Below are 22,410 nucleotides of genomic sequence, written 5' to 3'. Positions count from 1 at the left end.
TTAAAGAATAACAACAGAGTGTAAATAAAGGAGCTATGTTTCACATTCACATGGAGTTTTATGTGGTGCATTTAATTGTATCTAGTGGATGAATTATAAGCTTGATTCAGAAGTAGGGAGGTTTACTTTTAGGGCTTATTATCTTTATCTACTGAGATTTACTATTTCTATAGTGAAAATAATCCAAATTGATCCCCAAACTGCTTCGCTGCTGTCTCCTTGTCTCCACCTTGTAACTGTCTGCCATAAAATAAACGAATAAATAAAATGAATATGTGAGTTTCAAAGCTGCAGTCATCAGTGACTACTTGATTAAGTGCTAATTGTGCTTTTCAACAGGGAGGAATTTTTTTGCCCAAACATGCTGATTATGTGCAACACACAACAGCGCCATGTTAAGTGGTAAAGGAAAGAGAAAGGTAGAGGGGCGGAGGGAGCTAAACTGTGTGTGAGAGAGGTGTTGGTATGTTGTTCATCCTGCCTCATGTGTGTGTTGAGAGACAGCATGTAAGCCTGGGTAACTATGGTGTGGGTGTATTCCTCTGTGGCCATGATCTCGGTAATACAATGAGTGAATTCTGAGCGGTGCATCCTGGTTGGTTGCGGCTCTTTGTCCCCCCTGAGATCTAATACAGTTTGCTGTGAGTGTCAGCAGCTTTCCTAGCAGAACTTGTTACTCTCTTGAGATCTCTCGTGTACAGCATTCACAGGATAAAGTGGGCGCAGTCACCCATGGGATGGAAGATGGGGTCATCCGTGCCTTGTTAGAACGGGTGACCCAGAAGAACAACCGGTAAACCAGGCACATTTGTAAATGTCCGCTACAGATGCAGGACATTTTTTCATAACATTACCCTACACTGCATATATATATTGAAGAGGAAGTAAGGTGAACAATGGAAATATTTGTACACCAGGTTCCTTCATGGTGTCTTTGCAAGATAAAGCTGTGAAATCCTGCTATTTTTTCCAATTGTATAATCATAATAAACAATTTGGAATGCTATAAAGAGCTGGAATCATATTGATTCTCTTGTTAAAGGCTAAACGTTTAGTGTGATTATTTGAAAGTCATCATGACATCTTGGCTGCAGTTTCACATATTTGATGACTTGAAAAAAAACTGTCAAACCCTCTTCCCTCCTCCTCCAAATTGTCTATCTTTGTAGTACCACTAGGCAACAGTGAGAGCATCACTGGAGCTGTGGAAGTGCGCAGGAGCCGAACAGAGGAGATCGACGTGAAAGAGAGGATCTAAGAGCATCTGGTGGATCTCTACCGCTGAACCATGAGCATCCAGTCGACGTTTCTCTAAGAGAAGGGACTAGGTGCCCAAAAAGAGCCTGCTAATCAGCGTCGATGCGCGCAGCCAAAAATGACGACAGTGGGACAGTGATTTTCTTCCTCCATCTCGTCATTTTGAACATTCATGTGCTTGGATGCAACTCGTCTCCTATGTATACAGATCACAAAGGAAGGGCTGGAAACCGAATCATCTCCAACACAGACCCAAGCGCGCACAGAGACGTTTCATCCAGGAAACCTTTCCCAGCGACCGATTACGCGGACATATTGGTGTTTTATGGGCCGTGGAAGGATTTTGAACTTTCGCACAAAAACTTACTCAGTTTTGAACAGGTCGACAGAGCCCCAACCCTTCACGGGCGATGAGTAATCCACGACGCAGCAACTGATAAACCCGGACTGTGACTGGCGCGTTTGGATACCTTTTTTCTTTTTTCTTCCCTGTGGGTTGCTTATCTTTTCATATGGCTTCTATCTCCGGGGTTTGTAAACTACTGGTCCATTATTGACATTTCATGGCTGTAGAGTGCACCAACAGCAGCGTGTGGCGGAAGAGGACGGTGCAAGACTAACTGTGGGCGAAGACAGTGCACTTTTTTTTTTTTATCGCCTTATTTCCAAAGAGGACACATTGCGCACGGGCATTAACGACTGCAGCAACTACAACCCCAGACTTTTTTTATTTATTTATTTATTATTATTATTTTTTTATATATATATATAACTGAATCCTTTGTTATTTCTTTCGCTGCTGTCATCGTAGTATGTCTGCACTTCGAAAGAAATTTGGGGACGATTATCAGGTAGTGACCACCTCATCTAGCGGGTCTGGATTCAACCAGCCTCCCCCGGAGAAAAAGAGGAAGAGGCAGCGGTTCGTGGACAAGAACGGGCGATGTAACGTCCAGCATGGGAACCTGGGTGGTGAAACCAGTCGATACCTCTCAGACTTATTCACAACACTAGTAGATTTGAAATGGCGCTGGAATCTCTTTATTTTCATCCTCACCTACACAGTGGCTTGGCTCTTCATGGCCTCCATGTGGTGGTGCATCGCCTACATCAGAGGAGACCTCAACAGAGCCCACAATGACAAGTACACTCCTTGTGTGGCCAATGTCTATAACTTTCCCTCAGCCTTCCTCTTCTTCATAGAGACCGAGGCCACTATAGGATATGGGTACAGATACATCACAGACAAATGCCCCGAGGGGATCATTCTCTTTCTTTTCCAGTCCATCCTCGGTTCCATTGTCGATGCCTTTCTGATCGGCTGCATGTTTATCAAGATGTCTCAGCCCAAGAAAAGGGCCGAGACGTTGATGTTCAGTGAACACGCTGCGATTTCCATGCGAGATGGAAAACTAACTCTCATGTTCAGGGTGGGCAACCTGCGTAACAGCCATATGGTCTCTGCGCAGATCCGCTGCAAATTGCTGAAAGTAAGTGATGCTTCTTTTAGTAGGGAGGCATCGACTGGTTTAGTTCTAGTCCCTTTGTTTATCATGGCTCAGTCCATGTTTTGTTTGTTTTAGGAAACTGGTGCTGAAAAGGCCTACACACTGACATTCAAGCCCACTCTTGACATTTAGCCGTGGATACAATGTTGCAAATAAATACAAATAGACCATAAATCACCAAGACACTTTTGCATAACTGATGGGGGAAATCCATCAAGTTTGCCACGAGGCCCTTCCTGTCCCTTCGTCAGTCCTCAAGAAGATGTTTCATATGTTAACTGTTTTAAAAGTGATAGTGTGTTACAACTTGGTATAAATGTGCTGCTGTCCCTTATTAGGAGAACAACATCTATGGATCGCCAAGCCGTCCACCTCCTGGCTTCACAAAAGTCCTTAGTTTACTTATATAAACTTTTAAATGCTCTACCATGCAAATATCCACCAATTATCGTGTACAATTTAGGAATAAAAGTTATACTATTAAAGATTAAATGCAGGCTGCCATAAAGTTTAAGGTAAGTAAAATCCCAGTTTTCCCAAATGGACACTGTAACCATTTCCATCTTAGGACATTCTAAACAGTTTTATAGTTTCTAGTCTCCATTTGCTGACACAGCAGGTGATTATAAGGCAGATTAGTTCAGATAAAACAAGACATTTAAGCCAGTTGATTTGATTTATTTGTGTCAAAAATGACACATTTCAAGTCCCAGTGGTACATGAAGTCACATGCTAAGATGGTTATCTTGACAATGTCAATTAAGAAAATTATGCAATTTTTCTGATTTGCTGATTGGTTGCTCTGATTGCATATACATGTGAAAAGCTCCAACAAAGGCTCCTGATGTGCTGCAGATAAGTTTGTCTTACCCCTTCCTTCCCCCACTCAACATCTCTGTGTCTGTCTCTTCCTGCACGCCTCCTTAGTCTCGCCAGACGCCCGAGGGCGAGTTTCTTCCGCTGGATCAGTTGGAGCTGGACGTGGGTTTCAGTACAGGGGCAGACCAGCTCTTCCTCGTCTCACCACTAACGATCTGCCATGTGATTGACACCAAAAGCCCCTTCTACGACCTCTCCCAGAGGTCCATGCAAACAGAGCAGTTCGAAATTGTGGTGATACTGGAAGGAATAGTAGAGACTACAGGTGAGTAAAGGCAAACGGGCATTTTATAGGCCTGCTGTTCAAAATGAGAGCTTGTTTTGCTGCAAGTTGTGGCTGCAGGCTAAATGTACAGTAGCTGAAGATGTGGTATTGTTTTGAGGTGCTGCAATATCTGTTTCTGCAACAAATCTCATGGATAATTTTGAGCTCTATCATAGGTGTTAACACATCCAAATGGACACACCATTGACCCCTTTATTGCATTTAAATTTATTATTTACATACAGAGACCAAAGTAATAGCAGTGGTGGAAACATTATACACCATAGATAATTCATTTTATGTTGCAGGCATTAAGTGAACCAGTTTTTAAACACCTTCTGGACTTTGGGGGAAGTAGAGCCAAAATTCAAACCACATGAGAGGCGTGGAACCGTTTCAAACTCCAGGAGGGTCAATGTTGGGCCGTATACATTTTCTTTTCTCATCTGAAACAAATTCCATTCCTCCGCCTATGCGGTCGTGCAGCACTTACCTCGTGGCTGCTTTTCTCTGAGGGGATAATAATTTGCTTTCTAAGGTCCCTTTGGAATTAGGGAATTCCATTTCCACAAGATGAGTAATGCCTCGAGTAAAATTCTCCACTGTGGTCATTTTACATTCACGCGTTTATTTGACACAGCTGATATAGTGTGTGGAGAGCTCCTTTAGGATTATGGAGCGAACACAGCAGCAGTTGTAATAGGTTGGCTCTGAAAAAAAACAGCATGTGAAGATGTGGCAGGGAGGCTGACACAGCAGACAGCAATTAGTTCTAATAGATAGTTTTAATCATTTAGTATAGTTTCATTAAAGTCTCTCTGCACTTGAGTTGTCTCTGACGTAAAGATTCTTCCGTCTATGACTGAAGCATTTACGTCAATTTGATGAGATTTGACATATTCTCAAGAATGGTGCATATAGATGTTAATGTATTATAATATGGAGTATGAGTACAGTCAGGGTTTAGTGTTGGATATGTCCTACAGAAATTGGTCTTCTCACTGTTTAAACGCCTGATGTTGATCCGCTGACCTGTTAATCCAATTAATAACCAGTACACATGTAGTTTAAAATATATTTTTGATGAGAGTCAGTGTAAAACTGCTGCTGTGTACAGGTTGCTTTGGTTTTAAGGTATGGAAATATTCATTGTGGTCATGTGACTGAATTATCATTGAAATATTAGAAGATATTTTTAGTATGAGCGTGACTGTCACAGAAGCACATGTCCTCGTATCATTTATAATAGCCACAATGATTGAACGGGTTGGTTTGGGAATGTTATGCTCATGTTTTTACGTCAGATACATTTCTGCCTGGAGGAGCTGAAGCCGGTGGAAAAGGCTGATGTAGAAACAATCTATGGTTAAAAATTGATGTACAGTGAAAGTCTAAATCCTCAGACGCTTTCATTTCTGGCCAATGTAACTCTGTTTCCATGGCAACCTCTCCTTGAGTATTCAGGATTGCAGCACTGCACCTAAACTTAGTTTTTTTATTTTATTCCTATGGTATAGGAATCATAACACAATTTCAGTAATAAACAGGCAAACATGCGATGCTGAACGTTAAATGAAACTGGTTTGTTGACAACATCGCCTGGTATTAAGGAGGATCTCTTCTGAAATATAAAAAGCACACGGAGGCGTTACTGTACCAAGAAGTGCTTGCCAGAACAGGTGTTACAGCAGAGAAAGAATAAGATGAAATATTTATGAAGCTTGGTGTTTACTAGAGAAGACGCTGCCCATCTCCCCAGATCTAGGTTGTTGTTGTTGTTTGTTTGTTTTTTGTGTGGAAGACCGCTGTCTGGAACATAAGTTAAAGCACTTTCCACTACAGATTAAATCTACACAATCGCTGTCTCTGTGTCCTCCCTACTACATAATAACACCCATCAGTGTACCCTTTTAGACACAGTAACCTTTTGTTCCTCATTTATTATATCTCATATTTTGGACTGACTGAAGTTCTCTTTATGCACAGAGAAAAAAAGTGTGTATCTTGGAACAGCGCATGTTTAGAATTGTTCCATTTGGCTGTGACCTCTGGCAACCTATACATTGTATAACAAGGCATGAGCTATTTTTTATTTCTTTTGAAGAGCAATCCAACGTGTTTTTGATCACCACCTCAGTAAGATCCACCTTCCAAATGAGACATGTTGGATGTCTGGTAGCAGCAGATTTTCCTCTGGAGTAATGCCAGTTGTGGCTTTGTGGTATCGAGTTTGGTTTTCTTACGGAGGGATGTTGTGCAGATGTGGATTAATTGGTTTTACAGCACGTTGAAAATAATGTACTGTAATGCGCTGTACTGTACATGCCGTCTGACTGCTTGCCAGGCAAAACTCGATAGCTGTAAAAAAGAAAAGCACGAACAAGAAGCCTGTAGTAACACGTTTTGGTTGAGTTAACAGCATTAACAGGGATAATGTCTGACACACTAGCAATCAATAAAAGCAAAACAAGCCACATCACTCCCCAACAGGTATAGAGTTACTACAGTGTCATCGGCTACAGAGCAAAAATGCATGTAAGGCTCTGTGTGTGAGCGCGTCATCCGCCTGCTACTTTGTTGATGTGAATCTCAGCACAATAATACCAAGCTGAGTTACTCCTGAATTATTTGTGCACTGCAGGCATGACATGTGTTTGGACAACAAAAGAGAGAATTGAACACGGCCAGAGTGAGTAACAAGTAATGACTGCAGCCCAGTAAAAAATTGATGATCAATACAATTTATAAAAGAAATTCAGATTTTGTGACTAAAATAAGTACCTACTAGATTTTACGGTTGGACAATACGTTCATCCATTCTCGTAGAGTCCGCAGTGCAGTAACATCTGCTCACTTATGTTGGAGTCTGCTGAATAAGCTCATTATTCTTTCTTTCAATTATTATATAATGTGCATTACTTTGTGCACAAAAAAGTGTGTTAATATGCTGCTTATTTGCAACAGCAACCAAATGCTTTTTAACAACATAATGAAAAATTGGAAAGTTGAAAATGTTCGCTTTGAGCGCGTCATCAAAATGAACAATCTGGTCTCTGGTGTCAAAGTCCTACACACTGTACGTTCACAATCCAACCTAACCACCCCAGTAACACCATTTTCATAAATTTAGCACTCATACCATAGAAAAACACATTGCCAACTCAAACCATAATTGGCAAAGGTAGGGGTAATAGGTAATAGAGGTAATTCAAACCGCTGTGTAACACTGTAACAAGTGCTTGTAGGCTTTTTTTCACAGACCATTTTTCCTTGTTATAAAAAGGAAAGAAAAGAGAAGCAAGATAAAAGCACAGGTGTTACATGTCAGTGTCAATATCTGATCCGTCTCAGCTCTTGATCAGATCAGTGCCTGTTCCACTCAGTATGCCTTGCTGGACAACCTGCCCCCTCTCTGCCTCTGATTGGCTACTGACTTCTTAATGCCATCTTTGGCCTAACTTTATGCAAACCGCTGCTTAGAGATAGCCCAGAGAGGAGCGACTCGGCCACGGCAGTGCACGTCTTTGTTCCTGTAATTCGAAGGGTGACCTGGTCTGAATGACATAGTTTTTAGTTTTTTTTACGATTATTGTACACTTTTTCAAATTCAATTCTGATCATTTTTGAGGCGAGAATTAAACTGTTTAGATTTTGAATATTTGCAGTTCTACAAAAATAGATGGCGAATTGAAAATTTGTCCCAATTTTATCGGAGTTGAGTCAGCTCCACAAATTGGTGTGATGGAAGCTAATGCCTGCAGGGCTTGATTGCTAGCCAGCGGGCTAGTTAGGCCCACAGACGGAGGAGCAGAGGAGAGTGGGGCTTGCTGGAGGCTTTTAAGGGGCTGTGAGATAGATGCAGGGGACTAAGAGTCAATTATATATATATCATAGACTACTATAATACAAATAAATCTATTTACAATCAATAAAATCTATTTTCTATTTTCTAAAAACTGACAATATTCAAAATCTACACAGTTGATTTCTTCGCTTCAACAATGATCAAAAGTGAATCTATTGATGAAAAAGTGTATGTAAATTATAAACAGAAAAAAAATGACCATTGTCTGCCGGTAGCTTACGCATTATAGGAACAAAACGTGAGCTGCTGGGGCCGGTCTAGTTCTTCAAAGGGTTGGTTTGCATCATAGTTAAGCTAACATTAATGTTTAGTAGCCTGTAACTGATCAAAGGCAGAGTAGGGGCGGCTTTTTCCGCACGGCATCTTGGGTAGGCTCTCCCGTGCAAGTGCAGAATGGATTGGGCAACTGGGAAGAATCGGGTAGGGATATTATTAATGATTAATATATTTATGGATGAAGTCAATATTTTTCTGGCATACTAAATAGTAAGGTAGTTTGGGTATTGGAACTCACAGCAAAGATATTTTTCCAGGAAATTTGCAGGAATTCTGCATATGAAAATTGATTTGTGTTTCCATCCATTATATTAGCAGTCAGTGCTTAAAAAGAATCAAATAGTGACGCTAATTCTCCAGCCTGTTGCCACTAGACTATTGCAGAAGAAGAGTGTGACGTAATTAAAAGAATGCCAGTCAAACATAAAGCAGTGGTTAGCAATGAAGAAAACCTGAGGGAAATATAGCATTAATGTTTCTTCCATATACTCATATGTCACCTCAGTGAATCCGGATCTTCAGTGAACATTTAAGTTACATGCTTCATGTACTGTACGTCATGATTTATATATGATAAGTCTGTTTACATTATAATCTGTAGCAATTCTTTTTGTAACATAATTATTTTTATGTATATTCCAAGTTTTCCCCATCAGCCAAGAGTAAAAATATTTTTGAGATATTTTGTATTTTCTGTTGGGGGATGGGCAATTTTGTATGTACAAATTCAAAATGCGCATAAAAACAGATGGATGGAAATGCACTTATAATAAGCCACGTCATAATAAGCCAGCATGCACAATACCAGAAGCAGCTAAAAGGAATCCAGTTATCATTTATTTAATTAATACTACCTACCAAAGGGCCTCTTCTAAATATATCAAGTTTATGAAATAGTAACATATTGATAGATTTGCAATGCACCACTATAGAGCTTGACCTTACTTTGACTCACCAGCTGATTCTGAACTAATACATTCCATCTAAAAAAATACATCAGAAGTTTAGAAAAGTGTCCCATTTACACCAGTAATGCTGTTCAACACTGCAAAGGCTTAAAAACCAAGCCAGAGGCAATCTGTTCATTAGTGGAGCTGATTCTTGAGAACCCAAAATAAACTGTAGCTGCCGGCAACAGACGTTTAGGTTCCTCCATCCATGAAACTAATCAGTGTAATGATTTTCAGTGTTGGATTTGTACATGATTCTGTTACACAACAACACTCCTATCTGAATGCTGCAGATCCCCTATTCTAAATATCTAATCTAATGTGTATTATATAATTTAAGACCAGGCAGTTTTCAGTTTAAAGAAATAATAACCAACAAACATAAACAAGCTGATGATTTATTTTGAGGGGAACTCACTCACTCATTTAGCAGAAAGAGGTTTGTCAGTCTAATCCTGAAATGTTGTATAGTGTTTGGGGTCATACATGGTCTCACCAGCTCTGCGAAGTGTTTCTAAATTCACTCATCAGCTACGGAAAGCAATAATTCACGAGGATAAACTGTATCATCAACACAAACCTCTTTTCTTTTCAGAGTGATGTGACTTTCATGCAAATGTTTGCAGTGTGATCATTACCCTTTCCGTGAAATGCATAAAATGCTGTGAATTAGTTATATTTAGACATGTTTTTTATCAAAGTTGACAAGGTTTTTTAGGAAGTTAACTTCATGATACAATCAGCTGTCTTGTTGTTCATTTAATGTTTGAATTTGTTTGCTCAGAGAATTTCAGTTAGACTTTATTTCCCTCTTTTTGGTGACACAGCATATTTGCACCGCGGGCAAACACTCGCTGCTTATCGAACTAACTAATAATCCCCATGTTTCTAAATGATTTTCCGCTGAATGTGTGATGTACACAAAACACAGCATCCCACTTCATCTCTTGATTTGGTTTTGAGGCAAATGATGGTAAAAGATCAAAAAGTCTCTTCTCTTCGATAAAGCCGATTGTTTTGAAAGATTTCTGTCAGCCCCCTCTTTTTCATAACGCTACAAGGCAGTGTTATGGAATAAAAAATAGAATATCCCAGCTATCTGCTCATTTTAAAATGAGTGTGGGTGGCAGGGGGTTAGTTGCATATAGACTGGATCAACTGGTAATGTTTATTCATGTGTGCATAAATGCAGTATGTGACTGGAGAGAATAATAAATCGCCTACCTGTATGCCTAGTATTTAAAATTGTGCCACTCTATCTTTTAATTGAAGACTGTGTTTAGACCTGTGTAGTATTAAAGGTTTGGGTAAAAAAGCAGAAGATATTATAATTTGAATTTATGTATAATGATGGATCTCGAAAGATTTATGATCAAATATACAAATTCTTTATTTAAAAAAGGCCTTAAAGAGACTCTTGCCACTCTGTTTAGGTCAATAAAAAAGTAATTATGTGATCTAGTAATAATGTTGTTATATGATAATCATCATAGCTTCAATTAGGTAACTGTTGCGCAACAAATACTCATAAAGTGTATATATAGAAATGAAATCAAGAATAATAATTGCTTTGATGCACACTCCATCCAGCTAGTCAGCATAATTAATTTTAAACGTCTATTGCCACTGATTAGCAGAGCAGTCTATGTCGTGGCCCGATCTGTGTTTTATCATCAGCAGCAGTAATTGAAATGAAAATGGAGAACTTTCTGTTACGCAGGAGGCTGATAGTTTCAATCATATGATTAAGAGGTCCTAGCCCCGGAGGTCTGGGGTCGCTGACGTCGGGAGCTCCAGAGCTTAAGTTAACAGTGGCGCAAGTGAACCCCGGATATGAGCCAAGACTGTGCCGTCCTCTGGAGAAACTGAACATAATTCATTCTGAGTCATTACACCGTGAGTGCGTCCTCCCTTCCTGGTGCGGAGGTCCCTGCTGCAGCCAATGCCGGTCAAAGGGTTAAAGTGGGTTCAGTGGGGAAGCTAAGGCTGCAGATCAGGTGAGAGCAGAAGTTTCCAATTAAATCTAATGTGCTCAGGGTGAGAATTCAGGAGGGAAGTGTCTGTCCCTGCTGAGCTCCACCTGTGTAGCGATGAGCCACGTGTTGGATACTTTGCAGCTCTCTTGTTAAAATGTAATTCATGCGTTTGGTTCATTTTACTTTATCAAAAACCCTTTTTTAGCTACTTGCCTTGAATATCTCAGCATGCCAAATATGGATAACGTTAGCAGTGTCGCAAAGAGTGTGGACCTGAATACAATGATATATTAATACACTTTCCTGGTAATCTTCCTTCTTAAGCTCATGATGTTTAAATTGCAGGACTTTTAATTGTAATAGTGTATTTTTACATTATGCTACTTTTACTTGAGTAAAGAATCTTCCACCACTGGGTTTTTGCACATGGCAGGACTTTATTTTCTTCCGTAAAGCAGCTTGAATTTGAAATTATATTCGAAATGATTTCAGAGGCTTGCTTAGGTAAGACTTTCTACATGCTGTAGTACATTATATTATAATGGAATTGATATAAAATTATGAAGATCTATACAATCAAATAAAATCTATTACAATAGTCCAAAAATGAATAGTATATTCCATTTTATGATTCTCCATTATGGTGTTGCTATCCTGGATTGTAGTAGACTGTATACTGCATATATTTATTATTGGAGTTATATTTACAATGTAATTCAGTTCATTATAACAACGAGAAAAAGTACTCCCTAAAAATCTCCATAAAGACGAGTCAACACCTCACAAAGTCTACAAATGAACTAAACTTTAGCTCCACAAAAGACAGTTGGATTTGATTACATGATAAAAGTGTTCGTGATATTTTGTCCACCCACTGCATATTGGCATCTGCTGAACAACTCATTACTCTCTGCACAGGGGCAGCCCTGTTTGTTGTAGCTTGCCTGATGCGTTGAATGAGGCTGAAATTAGCTTTACTAATTTTAGATAAACAAACAAGGGTATTCTAGTAACGCATCTGTGAGATTTACCTCTTATGTCTACTGTACATACAATAATTGCACTGGGGATGAACTCCACATAATGGGCAATGCAGCAGACCGGCTATGACATCCTGGATTCATTATCCCTTTTAGATGAACTGTGCTGGCTTCCCCAGGGGGAGCAAGGTAATTGTGTCTTTAGGGATTTGTCAGCTCTGTGTTGGATGGCAATAAATCACTGGCATAGGAGGTGTGGTGGCAGACCTGGGATGAACTGTTGTGACCAAATCACCAGAAATGCATTCATCAATAATGCCTCAGTCTTCTTGTCACTTTGAGAAGAGTTAGAAATGATTGACTAGGTCCTGGTTGTCTTTATCTGAGAAGTTGTGTGCCTCATGCTGTTTTTGGTAATTAACAACACAAACTGCGGACCTCGATATTAACCCCTGTCTAGATGGAGGATGGACACTCCGGGGCAAAGTGTTACATGGACGTAATTGAGATAAAAATTATGGCTCCACTCGTCTAAGAGGTCATGAGGAAGGTTTTGATGCACTTGCAGTGTTGGTCACTGGCAACATTGATTGGTTGGGCTGCCACCGTCTCATAAGTGCAGGTGAATCAATCCTTCGGCCTAAACACAGAGCCACATGAACATGTTGTTCTTAAGACCTGTCTTCTAGCAAGACTCTCCTCTGGGACTCCTGTCTTTCGTAGCGACGTTCGACTTTACTGGAATAATCTGCTCTCACACTCAAGTGACAAACTTGATAAAACAAGAGGGATGCTTTCCTCACCAGCGAGTTACTCCTCTTTAGCACCACCGAAGTCTGAGATCTCTTACGGCTTAAAATTCCCTCCTTTGTGTCCCCTCCTTTCAGCTGTAACTCCTCTTCATGACTTAAGTAGATTTAATAGCCGAGATCAATATGAGATTACAACTCTCACTCACTCAGTCTGTTCTATGGAGAGAAAAGGGTTTTCTGATCATTTCTGCACTCAGTACAAAATGAGGAGAAAGTCGTTCACAGCTCCATTTGGTTTGGTTACCAGATGGATTTTTCCTATATGACCAATAGTGGTCGTTTGGCGTAAAGGAAATCCATCAATTGCTGTTATGCTCCTCTGGTTCCCTTTAAGGCAGTGTTGAGATTGCCTTCACTTGGTAATATGTGCTCTCCTGGCTGAGTTAATGGCCTACTGCCATATGTTCCTCTTGCCTGCCTGACATCCCACCTTGTGTGGAGATGGTTGGCAGCCCCTGCTCAGATTCCCTTCCCTTTTCCAACAGCCTCTACACTCAAGCAATTGCCTCAGCATCCAGGCTCTCCCCTCCCCCACAGCAGTGCACTTCCCCTGCCTTTTCTCCCCTCCATCAGCTTCCTCTTTGCTCTCATTGCTCAGCCCGTGCTGTATGTGGAATGAATATCGGAGCCGCAAACAACTGGAAGCCACCTTCCCAAATTGATCACATTGGAAAACAGTATTTAACGGAGGGAGGGGACTTATTTCCATCTTTGCAAAAGTCAAACTGTGAAAAACAGGTCACTGATTGCTTGTGGATTTCTCTACACTTTAACACTTGATGGTGGTCACCATAGAAACAGATGATCAGATAGGACTTGTGGCCACAATAGCAGTATCTGTATGAAAATGATTTTTTTTGTTTTATCCTGTTTTATGTGGGTATTGTTCTATCCTTAGTAACATTACATATAACATATAGTTGTGAAAAGCCAAACTACTAAAACCACATTATTCAGACCTGTGAATTAACTGTTCCTCTCTTCAGTAAGCTTAAACACACCACCCAGCACCATTATATTCTCCTCTGCTTCAGCTTTCCAGTACCGCATTCAGCACAGCAGCTTAATATGTTATTACACCGATCCTGAAACAAGACAAAGGGGAATTCTTCTTCCTGTTTTGCAATGTGAAGAACAGGATAATGGTCTTGAATTAATTGCTGCTCCTCACAATCCAGCGATGCAGCACAGGCATTTTATGGACATCCGTGGCCACGGCAAGTGCCCGACAATGAGAGCAGGATGAATCTTGGACGGTGATGTGTGGCGGTGCTCTGTATGTGCAGCATCCAGATTCTCACGCTTGTTTTTGCTCGCATTTTTCTCGTACACAACACTTGAGCTGTTTCCACACAGTGATAGACTGTCAGGGGACTTTGCTGACAACACTGCGATGTTTAGTGTATGTGTGTGTGTGTGTGTGTGTGTGTGTGTGTGTGTGTGTGTGTGTGTGTGTGTGTGTGTGTGTGTGTGTGTGTGTGTGTGTGTGTGTGTGTGTGTGTGTGTGTGTGTGTGACCATTTGGGTGACTTAGTGAGTGAATAAGAGGCAGACAGAAAGAGAGACAGAAGAAGGATTTGTGATTTTGTCAGAAAATAAGAGGTTGCTAAGAACTCTTTGATGTCCACCTTCTTTTTTTTCAGTGATTCTTATTGTTAGAGTTTATATAGAGAAGTCATTTGACTAAACCTTAATTTTAACCTTAAATTTTGAGTATCACTTGCTTGGTGCCTTCCATTGTTGAATCATATAATAGCACCAATTAAGAAAAAAAAGAAAAGAAATCTAGTTTGAGACTCTGCCTAGATGAAGTGAGAGGGCAGCAATAAATAGATCTCTGCTCTCAGGTCCGGCCCTTGACTTTTCTCTGTCCTCACTGTGTCAAGTGCAGATCTGCAGCTGAGAATTTGATTGAGCCAGGCACCAAATATGATATGATTCTTCTACAACCTGGATGTGCTTCTCTCAGCCAAGAGTCGGTTGTTACCACTTAGGCTAGGTTTTCTTTTCTGCTACTATCACGAAACACTGGCAGGTTGCCTCAGAGTTTACAGTGCTTTTCTATTCCAGCCCCAAAAGAACCCATTTTATCTCTGCTGTCACTCTGCTGACTGCACGGCTGCTTCACTTTGTTGGACCTGAGAAGCAAACAGCTCTGTGTTATCAAAGGAAAGTGCATTTATTTAGAGTCTCAAGCTGAGATGGCTTTTGGGCATATAAATCTCAAAGTTTATTCTTGACACTTCCTTCATCTTTGCCTTTTTTTCAGTCCATAATGGAATCAGATAGGAGTCTGTGAAATATTGCATAACACTGTAGAGTGCAGATAGAGCACCTGTAATCTCCAGACAGACATCCCATCTCAGTGCTGTGGAGTCATTCCCAACGTCCAATTCATTCACTTTAAAAAAACTAAAACATTTAATTTTCATATTTTGGTTATGCATGTAGATTTAATGTAAAAACATGATTGTTGCAAAGATGGCAGAAAAATCTCACACATTGATGCAGAACATGTTTTTTCTATTTTATGTTATTCCCCCTCTGAAGTTACATTTAATGAGATGCATTTTTTTTTTTTACATCTGTCTTGAATTTGTGGATTCAGCAGAGGATTATTCTAATGCTGCTCATGCTGTCACATGGTTATTGCATACAGTAAGAAAGCAGTAAACTGCCTGGTGAACTTCAGTGATGAGGGACTTCTGATGGGATTTCACGCTTGTGTAGGATTAAGATTTGCATTGGCCAGTCAGTCATATCATACCATCCTTTATACTGAAGGCATAGTTTTATGAAAAAAAATGGATGAAGATGTCATGGAGCAGCTTTTGATATGTCACATTATTAGCAGTTTTGCAATATTCATTTACAGTATTTATTCCCTGATTGTGTTGCCGACACAAATACTTTCTTTTTTTTTGATTTCAAATGATTTGTTCATCATTTGATTGTAATTATTACCTCCCCTTACAGGTTTTATTTGTATGTTTGTAATATATGTGAAAAAAATAAGAAATGATAAGGTGAAATGAGAAACAGTAATCCATCTAATTTTGGAAAGGCCCCAAAATGGACGGACAAGACTTTTACTTAATAGCAACAATACGAGTTTAATCTCAACAGTAAAATGTAAAATTAAGAACTGCAGTATGTAACAGGTTTACCATTACAGATGTAATAGCAATCCATTTATAAATGTTTTTTATATTTAAGTACATTTTACTCTAAATACTTGTTTCTGTTACTTATGGCACTATTGAATTATGTTTTTGAGCTTTTTGGGGGAAGCATGGTAAGCTGTAAACACAACATTGAAATATCTTCACCACAAAGAGTTATAGCAAACATGTTAGCAAACAGGTGGCTGATTGTATCTCCAGCAGGCTTAGAGCAACATTAGCATTCTATTATAGTTGTGTTTCTGGCCAACTGGGGAATGGAAGTCCACTACTTCATTTCCTTTAACTCTGTTAAGGTCTAAAGGTCTCCAGCAACTCTTGAGGAGACAGAGAAATATATATGTCTCTTGGCTGCTAAATGCTCCAATATGTTCCCAAGCTAGAGGCTAAGCGTGTCTGTCAGCTGTTTGGTATCAGGTAGTGTACAGTACAGAGGGTTTGTCAGAGCTGTTTCACTCCTGCTGCTGCTGGAAATGACTCTAAAGAGAAAGATTAGAGAGTGAATCATAACAGTAAAGTTGCTGAAAAATGCTAAAATTATCTGCAGAGCTGCAGGTCATTTTATGTGATTTGTTTCAACAAGTGACCTATTTATTCATTTTTATGACTTTTTAACGTACAATTATTTTGTTTATTATAATTATATTGTGCAGCTTTAAGTCATTTGTTAATGCTGGATTTTCACCTGAAAGTAATTATTATAATTTCCAAGGTTTTTTGGCACTTCTTCCACTACTTATGTTGATTGATTATTGTGCCTTTGACTACCCTCACATATTGATAAAACTTCTAGCATGAGAGACAGTGGCATAGTTTAGTCATTTACGGACTCATTATCTGCACAAGGATTTTTTTTTTAACACACAGCGTTGTGTTTTTTTGACCATGAAACACTTAACATGTATAATATTGTAACCAGAACCAGAACATTACTGTTTACTCAAGGTGGTACAGAATATCTTGTATTGTGAATTACTTTATTGAGAAGGGCCACTCCATTGATCTGAAATCAATGGAGTGGATCAAAGATGAACTGCTGGTAAATGTTATGTTTGGGATGTTTAAACTCTCAGATAAACTGAGGAATTAAAGCCAATACAGCCATTGGATAAAACTCAAATAATTGTTGGGAACTTAAACGACAGTGGAAAACTCGCAAGACAAAAAAAGCATCTTCTCTTTCATGATTCATTAAAATTTGACATAAGTAATGATGTCATTTCTGGCCAGATTATAATGTTATACTTGCTATTATACTGGATATAGCCAGGTGTGGAGTGTCCTCATGGTCGAGTGGTTAAAGACGGAGACATTTATTTTGCAATGCTCCTTGTACAGTTTTGGAAAAACATTATACAAGATCTAATAAAAAGATATTGCCAGGTGTACCTACACAGTATTAAAAGCGTGTACGGAAAATAACTGAAGCTCTGTGTAAATCTAAGGTGTTTCTACCTCACTGGTATATTGTCCTTCAGTTACATGTTCCCAGCAGCAAACAGCAGCAGAGATAAGATAGGAAAGTATTTTTTCCCCTGCTATGTGTGTTTATGACACAATGCTCACACCACAACGCTCTCTTCATGGAGCCATAAGGATGACCCAGATGTAAAACCATATGAAAGATGATAGGGGTGAAAATCGTTCTGTGCTTCACTGATGAGAAGTCAGTATATGATTTACCTCTTGTGTCGTAAAAGGTCACGTTTCAGAGACAGTAAAACCATTTTGGTCTGACTCTGGAGCCATATGGATGATTTAACCCTTCCCTAAATGGAAAATCAATTTTGATTTGAGTTTGGATGTCGTGATCTGAGAGAGAGACTTTTATTTTGTGTTGTCACTGTTACTATTGACCAAACTCAGCAGTGAAGAGGTTTATGGCTGTCGCATGCACACATTCCTACAGTTTTGTTTCCATAGAAACACTGAATCCTGGTCAGGCGTTTATTTTTCAGTTACATAAGCCTTTGCCAGTAATACGAAATACACATCGATATGGGTATTCTCATTTGACTGGATTACTATTTTTAGGAATTACATTCAGTAACTGGAGAACATGTATTAATCTGGAATGAATGTTTTGTGCTATTTTTAGCTGTTAAACTGTACTCTGTTTGATCTTGAGGTCTCTGTCGAACATGTTTCTCCACATAATGTGTAAATCTGCATCACATTTCGAACTCGGTCATTGTCTGAGGTGTAGGTTGAGGCACACAGTTCAAGTCTTTGCTGTTACTGTTACACCGTGTGCCATATGAATGTGGGTGTTTGCAGAGCAGCGGGTCTTTATCAACACAATAGTACATATATGATGCAACCATGTCTATAATTATGCAACGGCTCAGGCATCAGCTCTTGAATAATATATGGAAAGTAAATGCATATTAACAGACATGATTAAGTCTAGTGTCATTGTTAGTTTTTGAAGAAGGGTCTAGTTAATTATTTCATCCACATCAGAGAGATTTGAGTTGAGTGGCTCTGGAGAAGGAGAAACAGGTTGAAGAGGGATTGAGCCCCAGGCCAGCAGGGTTCATGCGTTTCCAGAGACGGAGGTCTAACAGTAACTCCTACACCATCTGCAGGAACAATAGAGCATTATTAATAGATGTAAGATGAAGCTATTTGGGTCTTGTGTATTACTGTAGCAACATTTTGCCTCAGGCCCAATTTCATTTCACTTGTTCCAACCTCTTTTCTTATCATGCACCAGCAAAGTAGCTATTGACGTCCTAGCCCTGTGTTTACTGTATAGATGTCCAGTTAAAGCTGCGGCATCGACTGTACTATTCAATAAAGCAGGCGTGGCTGACTTCTGGTGGTGGTTAAGTAGCTGTTTTAAAACCAAAACAGAGAGCACTTTACGCCAGAATCACTAAATGTTACTTTTTTGATGATCAAATGGTGACTTAGTCTTGGCTGTCAGCAGTTTAAAAGGCTCACAATGAAATAAGATTTCCATTCACACCTAACTCTCAATCGCTTTGGCCCTAAAGTTCTCATTAGCTTCGCCCGCTTTATTCACTGCAACACGCTACCATATGCCTAAATGCTCCGGGACTGCAAAGCAATAGTGCAGAAGTAATGCTCTGAATACCCAGAACGCACTTGATGTTCAGTCTCTTGCACATCTGCGATTGTGTACCGAGCTGTTATCAGTGAATTATTTTATGACCTTGGGAATCGGGTGGAATCACAGATGCCTCCAGTTTTCGATGATGACATCCTCACAATCAGCAGCGGTGTCTGACTGTGAGCGAGCGCTTCGTCTTAGTTTGGACCCAACTGTCGCTGCCAGAACAATATTAAGCTGGTAATTAAAACATTTGATAATAAGCTACTGCCGTCACTGATTTCCTAATGGATTTCAACAAGTCTTAACATGAGTGCCCCCAGCCATTCCTCAATGCTAAAATAAGGGGCTTTCTGGACTGATATAACCAATTTAGTGTTTTGTTTAAGATGTTAGCCTAATTATAGATTTGCTATGCTCACTTTCGGCAAGAAATGAAAGTTGTGTGTTCATCAGAATATTAACTATGCCAAGATGGATGGGGCTTAGCTGTGAGCAATGTAGTATGATATAATGCACAGACAGCTATGATAGCAGCTGCTGAATAGTGGTGATGAGTAATCACTAATAGGCATCCAATAACTTTTTTTGTCGATAATTTATTCAAAGCTCATGATTTTGCTAATTGTATTAATTTGTTTCCAAAGACGTGTGGGGAGTTTTAAGAAGGGATTTAATTCAGAGTCTCCTGTGAGGGGACATTTGCTTTCAGTGTATCATACTCTTCTATCTTGTGCTGAATTTGCATAGCATACTTAACAGACACACACACAAACCCAGAAAATGCTAAATAGGATATCTTGTTTTAATTTGTAGTCAGCAAATCACAGAATTTAATGCTTTTTACTAAATTGTGAGACTCACTTTGGCTTTTCTCCAGCTGAACAATGTTATGTCACAGATACCTCATGGGTCTTTTTGTGTTTTAGATTTAATTGGGTTCCCTTTCTTGTGTCAGAAAGCTCCAAAGAAAATGTTGTGTGAGCTAGACCTCCTGAAGCATTTGCTTGCAGCCGTTACTCTTGTGGGTTCCAGCAATTTGATTATCTTAATCCTCTATCTTTTGTGGCTACCAGCCAAGCCGAAGGTGTGGACTGAAATGTTAAGTAGCATAAAAGGTGAGGAGAAGACCTGTGTTTTTTATTAGAAGCAGTTTTTAACAGTTTTGTAGCATCACTCTGTCGGTAGGTTGGTCACTTAAAGATATAGAGCTGATACCGACTCAAATAGCTGGATTGGAAATCGATGATGATAGGGTAGATCTATTCAATTCAATACATTTTATATACATTATATTAGAGCTGCATTTGTTGCTGCATTAAACATGTTTACACTTATAATGTAATTCATGTCTCTTCAGTTAGGCAAACAGCTTATAAAGTAGAAACTGGTATAGGGTGGGTATTGTATCGGCCGATACACAAAGCCCATGTGTGTGTTTGTGTTCAAGGTCGTCTTTTTATGCACTAATGTGGATGGTTAGGTAAACAATACAGAAAAAAACTAAATACTATAAAAAATATGTTGATATAAAATTTTCAAATGCATTGACAGTTCCTTATTAACAGACATTTCAGTATGAATTGGTTCTTTTATAAATGAATAAATATCCTTTCTTATAAACACACACAAAACAAATCACTTTTAATTATCTTTCAAATTTGGCAGCAAATTACTCATAAACATCACGTTTGGAAACTGAAAAAATCAATTAAGCTTTATTTAGGCAGCTGGCTCTGTAATTCATTAAATACTTTTTCATTGAGGCACTTTTGTTTGCAATATTGTTTGCTCTGTGATGTGAAATGGCAAGAATCCTGGTGAATAGCGTTTGTTGATTATTATGGAACGATGCCAAGCATATAATTAAATCAGGGCTCCGTTGTTGACTAGAGTCATGAAACATTTCATCTTCAGTCTTTACTGTGTTGATCTGTGCCAAGAATTACACATAATTTGCCATCGTTTTACGGTCTCAAAATGAACTTGTAGAAATAAATCTGACAATTCATCCACACAATGGTCTTTTTTTTAATGTTTTTTTCTTCTTCTTTTTAACAGGGATGACCTGCCAAGCGAGGACGTCTTACACCGAGGACGAGGTTCTGTGGGGACACCGCTTCTATCCGGTTATCTCCTTGGAGGAAGGCTTCTTCAAGGTGGACTACTCTCAGTTCCACGCCACATTCGAGGTGCCCACCACTCCATACAGCGTGAAGGAGCAGGAGGAGGCTCTGCTCCTCTCATCACCCCTCATGGCTCCTTCCTTGTGCAACAGCGGGGAGAAGAACAGCTCTCTGGACTGCCTGGAGACCCTGGAGGACAATGACAGCACCACGAAGCTGCCTACCAAGCTCCAGAAGATCACGGGGCGGGAAGGCCTGCCCAAGAAGCTACTAAGGATGAGCTCCACCACCTCGGAGATGACTTACAGCTTTGGAGACCTGCCCATGAAGCTGCAGCGAATCAGCTCGGTTCCAGGCGTCTCTGATGATAAGCTGTCGGGTAAGACCTCCAAGATCAGCTCAGAGCCCATGAGTAAGTCCGTGGCGGACTTACCTCCCAAACTGCAGCGACTGGCTGGGGGAGGAGGGGGCAGGATGGACGGACACCTGCCGCCCAAACTCAGAAAGATGAATTCAGATCGCTTTACATAGAGCAGGAAACTTATTTTAACTTATGCCATCCTTTGTTTCCCTACCTGAAGTCCTTGTACTATCCCGAATTTATTAATGGACAATATTCTTATATGAAAAGAAATGTAGAAAATGTGCACATATACCTTATATAAAGTAGGGTGATGGAATTGAGCACATTTGTCCCTGGATGTAAGTGGACATGCTATGAAAGACCTCTGATATTTTTTTTAGGATGATGTACAATTAGCACAATCTGGCATGTAAGAAACAGCGCATGTAGAGCAGAATCTCGATAATTTCTGGCATGACATTTATTGATATATTATTTTACAAAAACAGTTTAATCTGTGATTTTACAGACAGTGATAAATGCACAAAGCCATATGATTTACTTCGTGGAAAACCTACATTACATGGTTCTAATTTGTGGCAACGAAAGGCACATACATTTCTTTTAAGTTGATTGCTTTTGTTGTTTAATGTAAAATTGTGGAAATGTTACGTTGATTGCATGCTCCTCTTATTGACTTAGCTATACGAAGGTAATAGACAAAGATGTTTAGCCTTAACTATATTACCTTGTTTCCATTTCCATGTTTGTTCACAGCTGGATTTTTGGTATTTCATATATAGACTATTTTACCATATGCGATTTTATGACTTTATGAGTTGATCAAATACAGAATATGTTGCTAGATGATGCATTTTGCATTTTAAAATGTATTATTGGCAGTATATGACCTGTC

The 22,410-nt window shown here is 39.5% G+C and overlaps 1 protein-coding gene across 1 annotated transcript; it reads left to right on the top strand.

The window, feature by feature from the left end:
- The first annotated feature begins 2,069 nt into the window (after positions 1 to 2,069).
- Positions 2,070 to 21,682, top strand: kcnj3a (potassium inwardly rectifying channel subfamily J member 3a). Its single transcript, XM_054615183.1, has 3 exons — positions 2,070 to 2,747; positions 3,693 to 3,909; positions 21,087 to 21,682. Exons 1-3 carry the CDS (start codon positions 2,070 to 2,072, stop codon positions 21,680 to 21,682), a joined length of 1,491 nt encoding a protein of 496 aa, XP_054471158.1.
- The last annotated feature ends 728 nt before the right edge of the window (positions 21,683 to 22,410 follow it).

Source organism: Anoplopoma fimbria, chromosome 16 (assembly GCF_027596085.1).
Source record: "Anoplopoma fimbria isolate UVic2021 breed Golden Eagle Sablefish chromosome 16, Afim_UVic_2022, whole genome shotgun sequence".
NCBI lineage: Eukaryota > Metazoa > Chordata > Actinopteri > Perciformes > Anoplopomatidae > Anoplopoma > Anoplopoma fimbria.
This window is presented reverse-complemented; position numbering and strand designations above follow the sequence as displayed.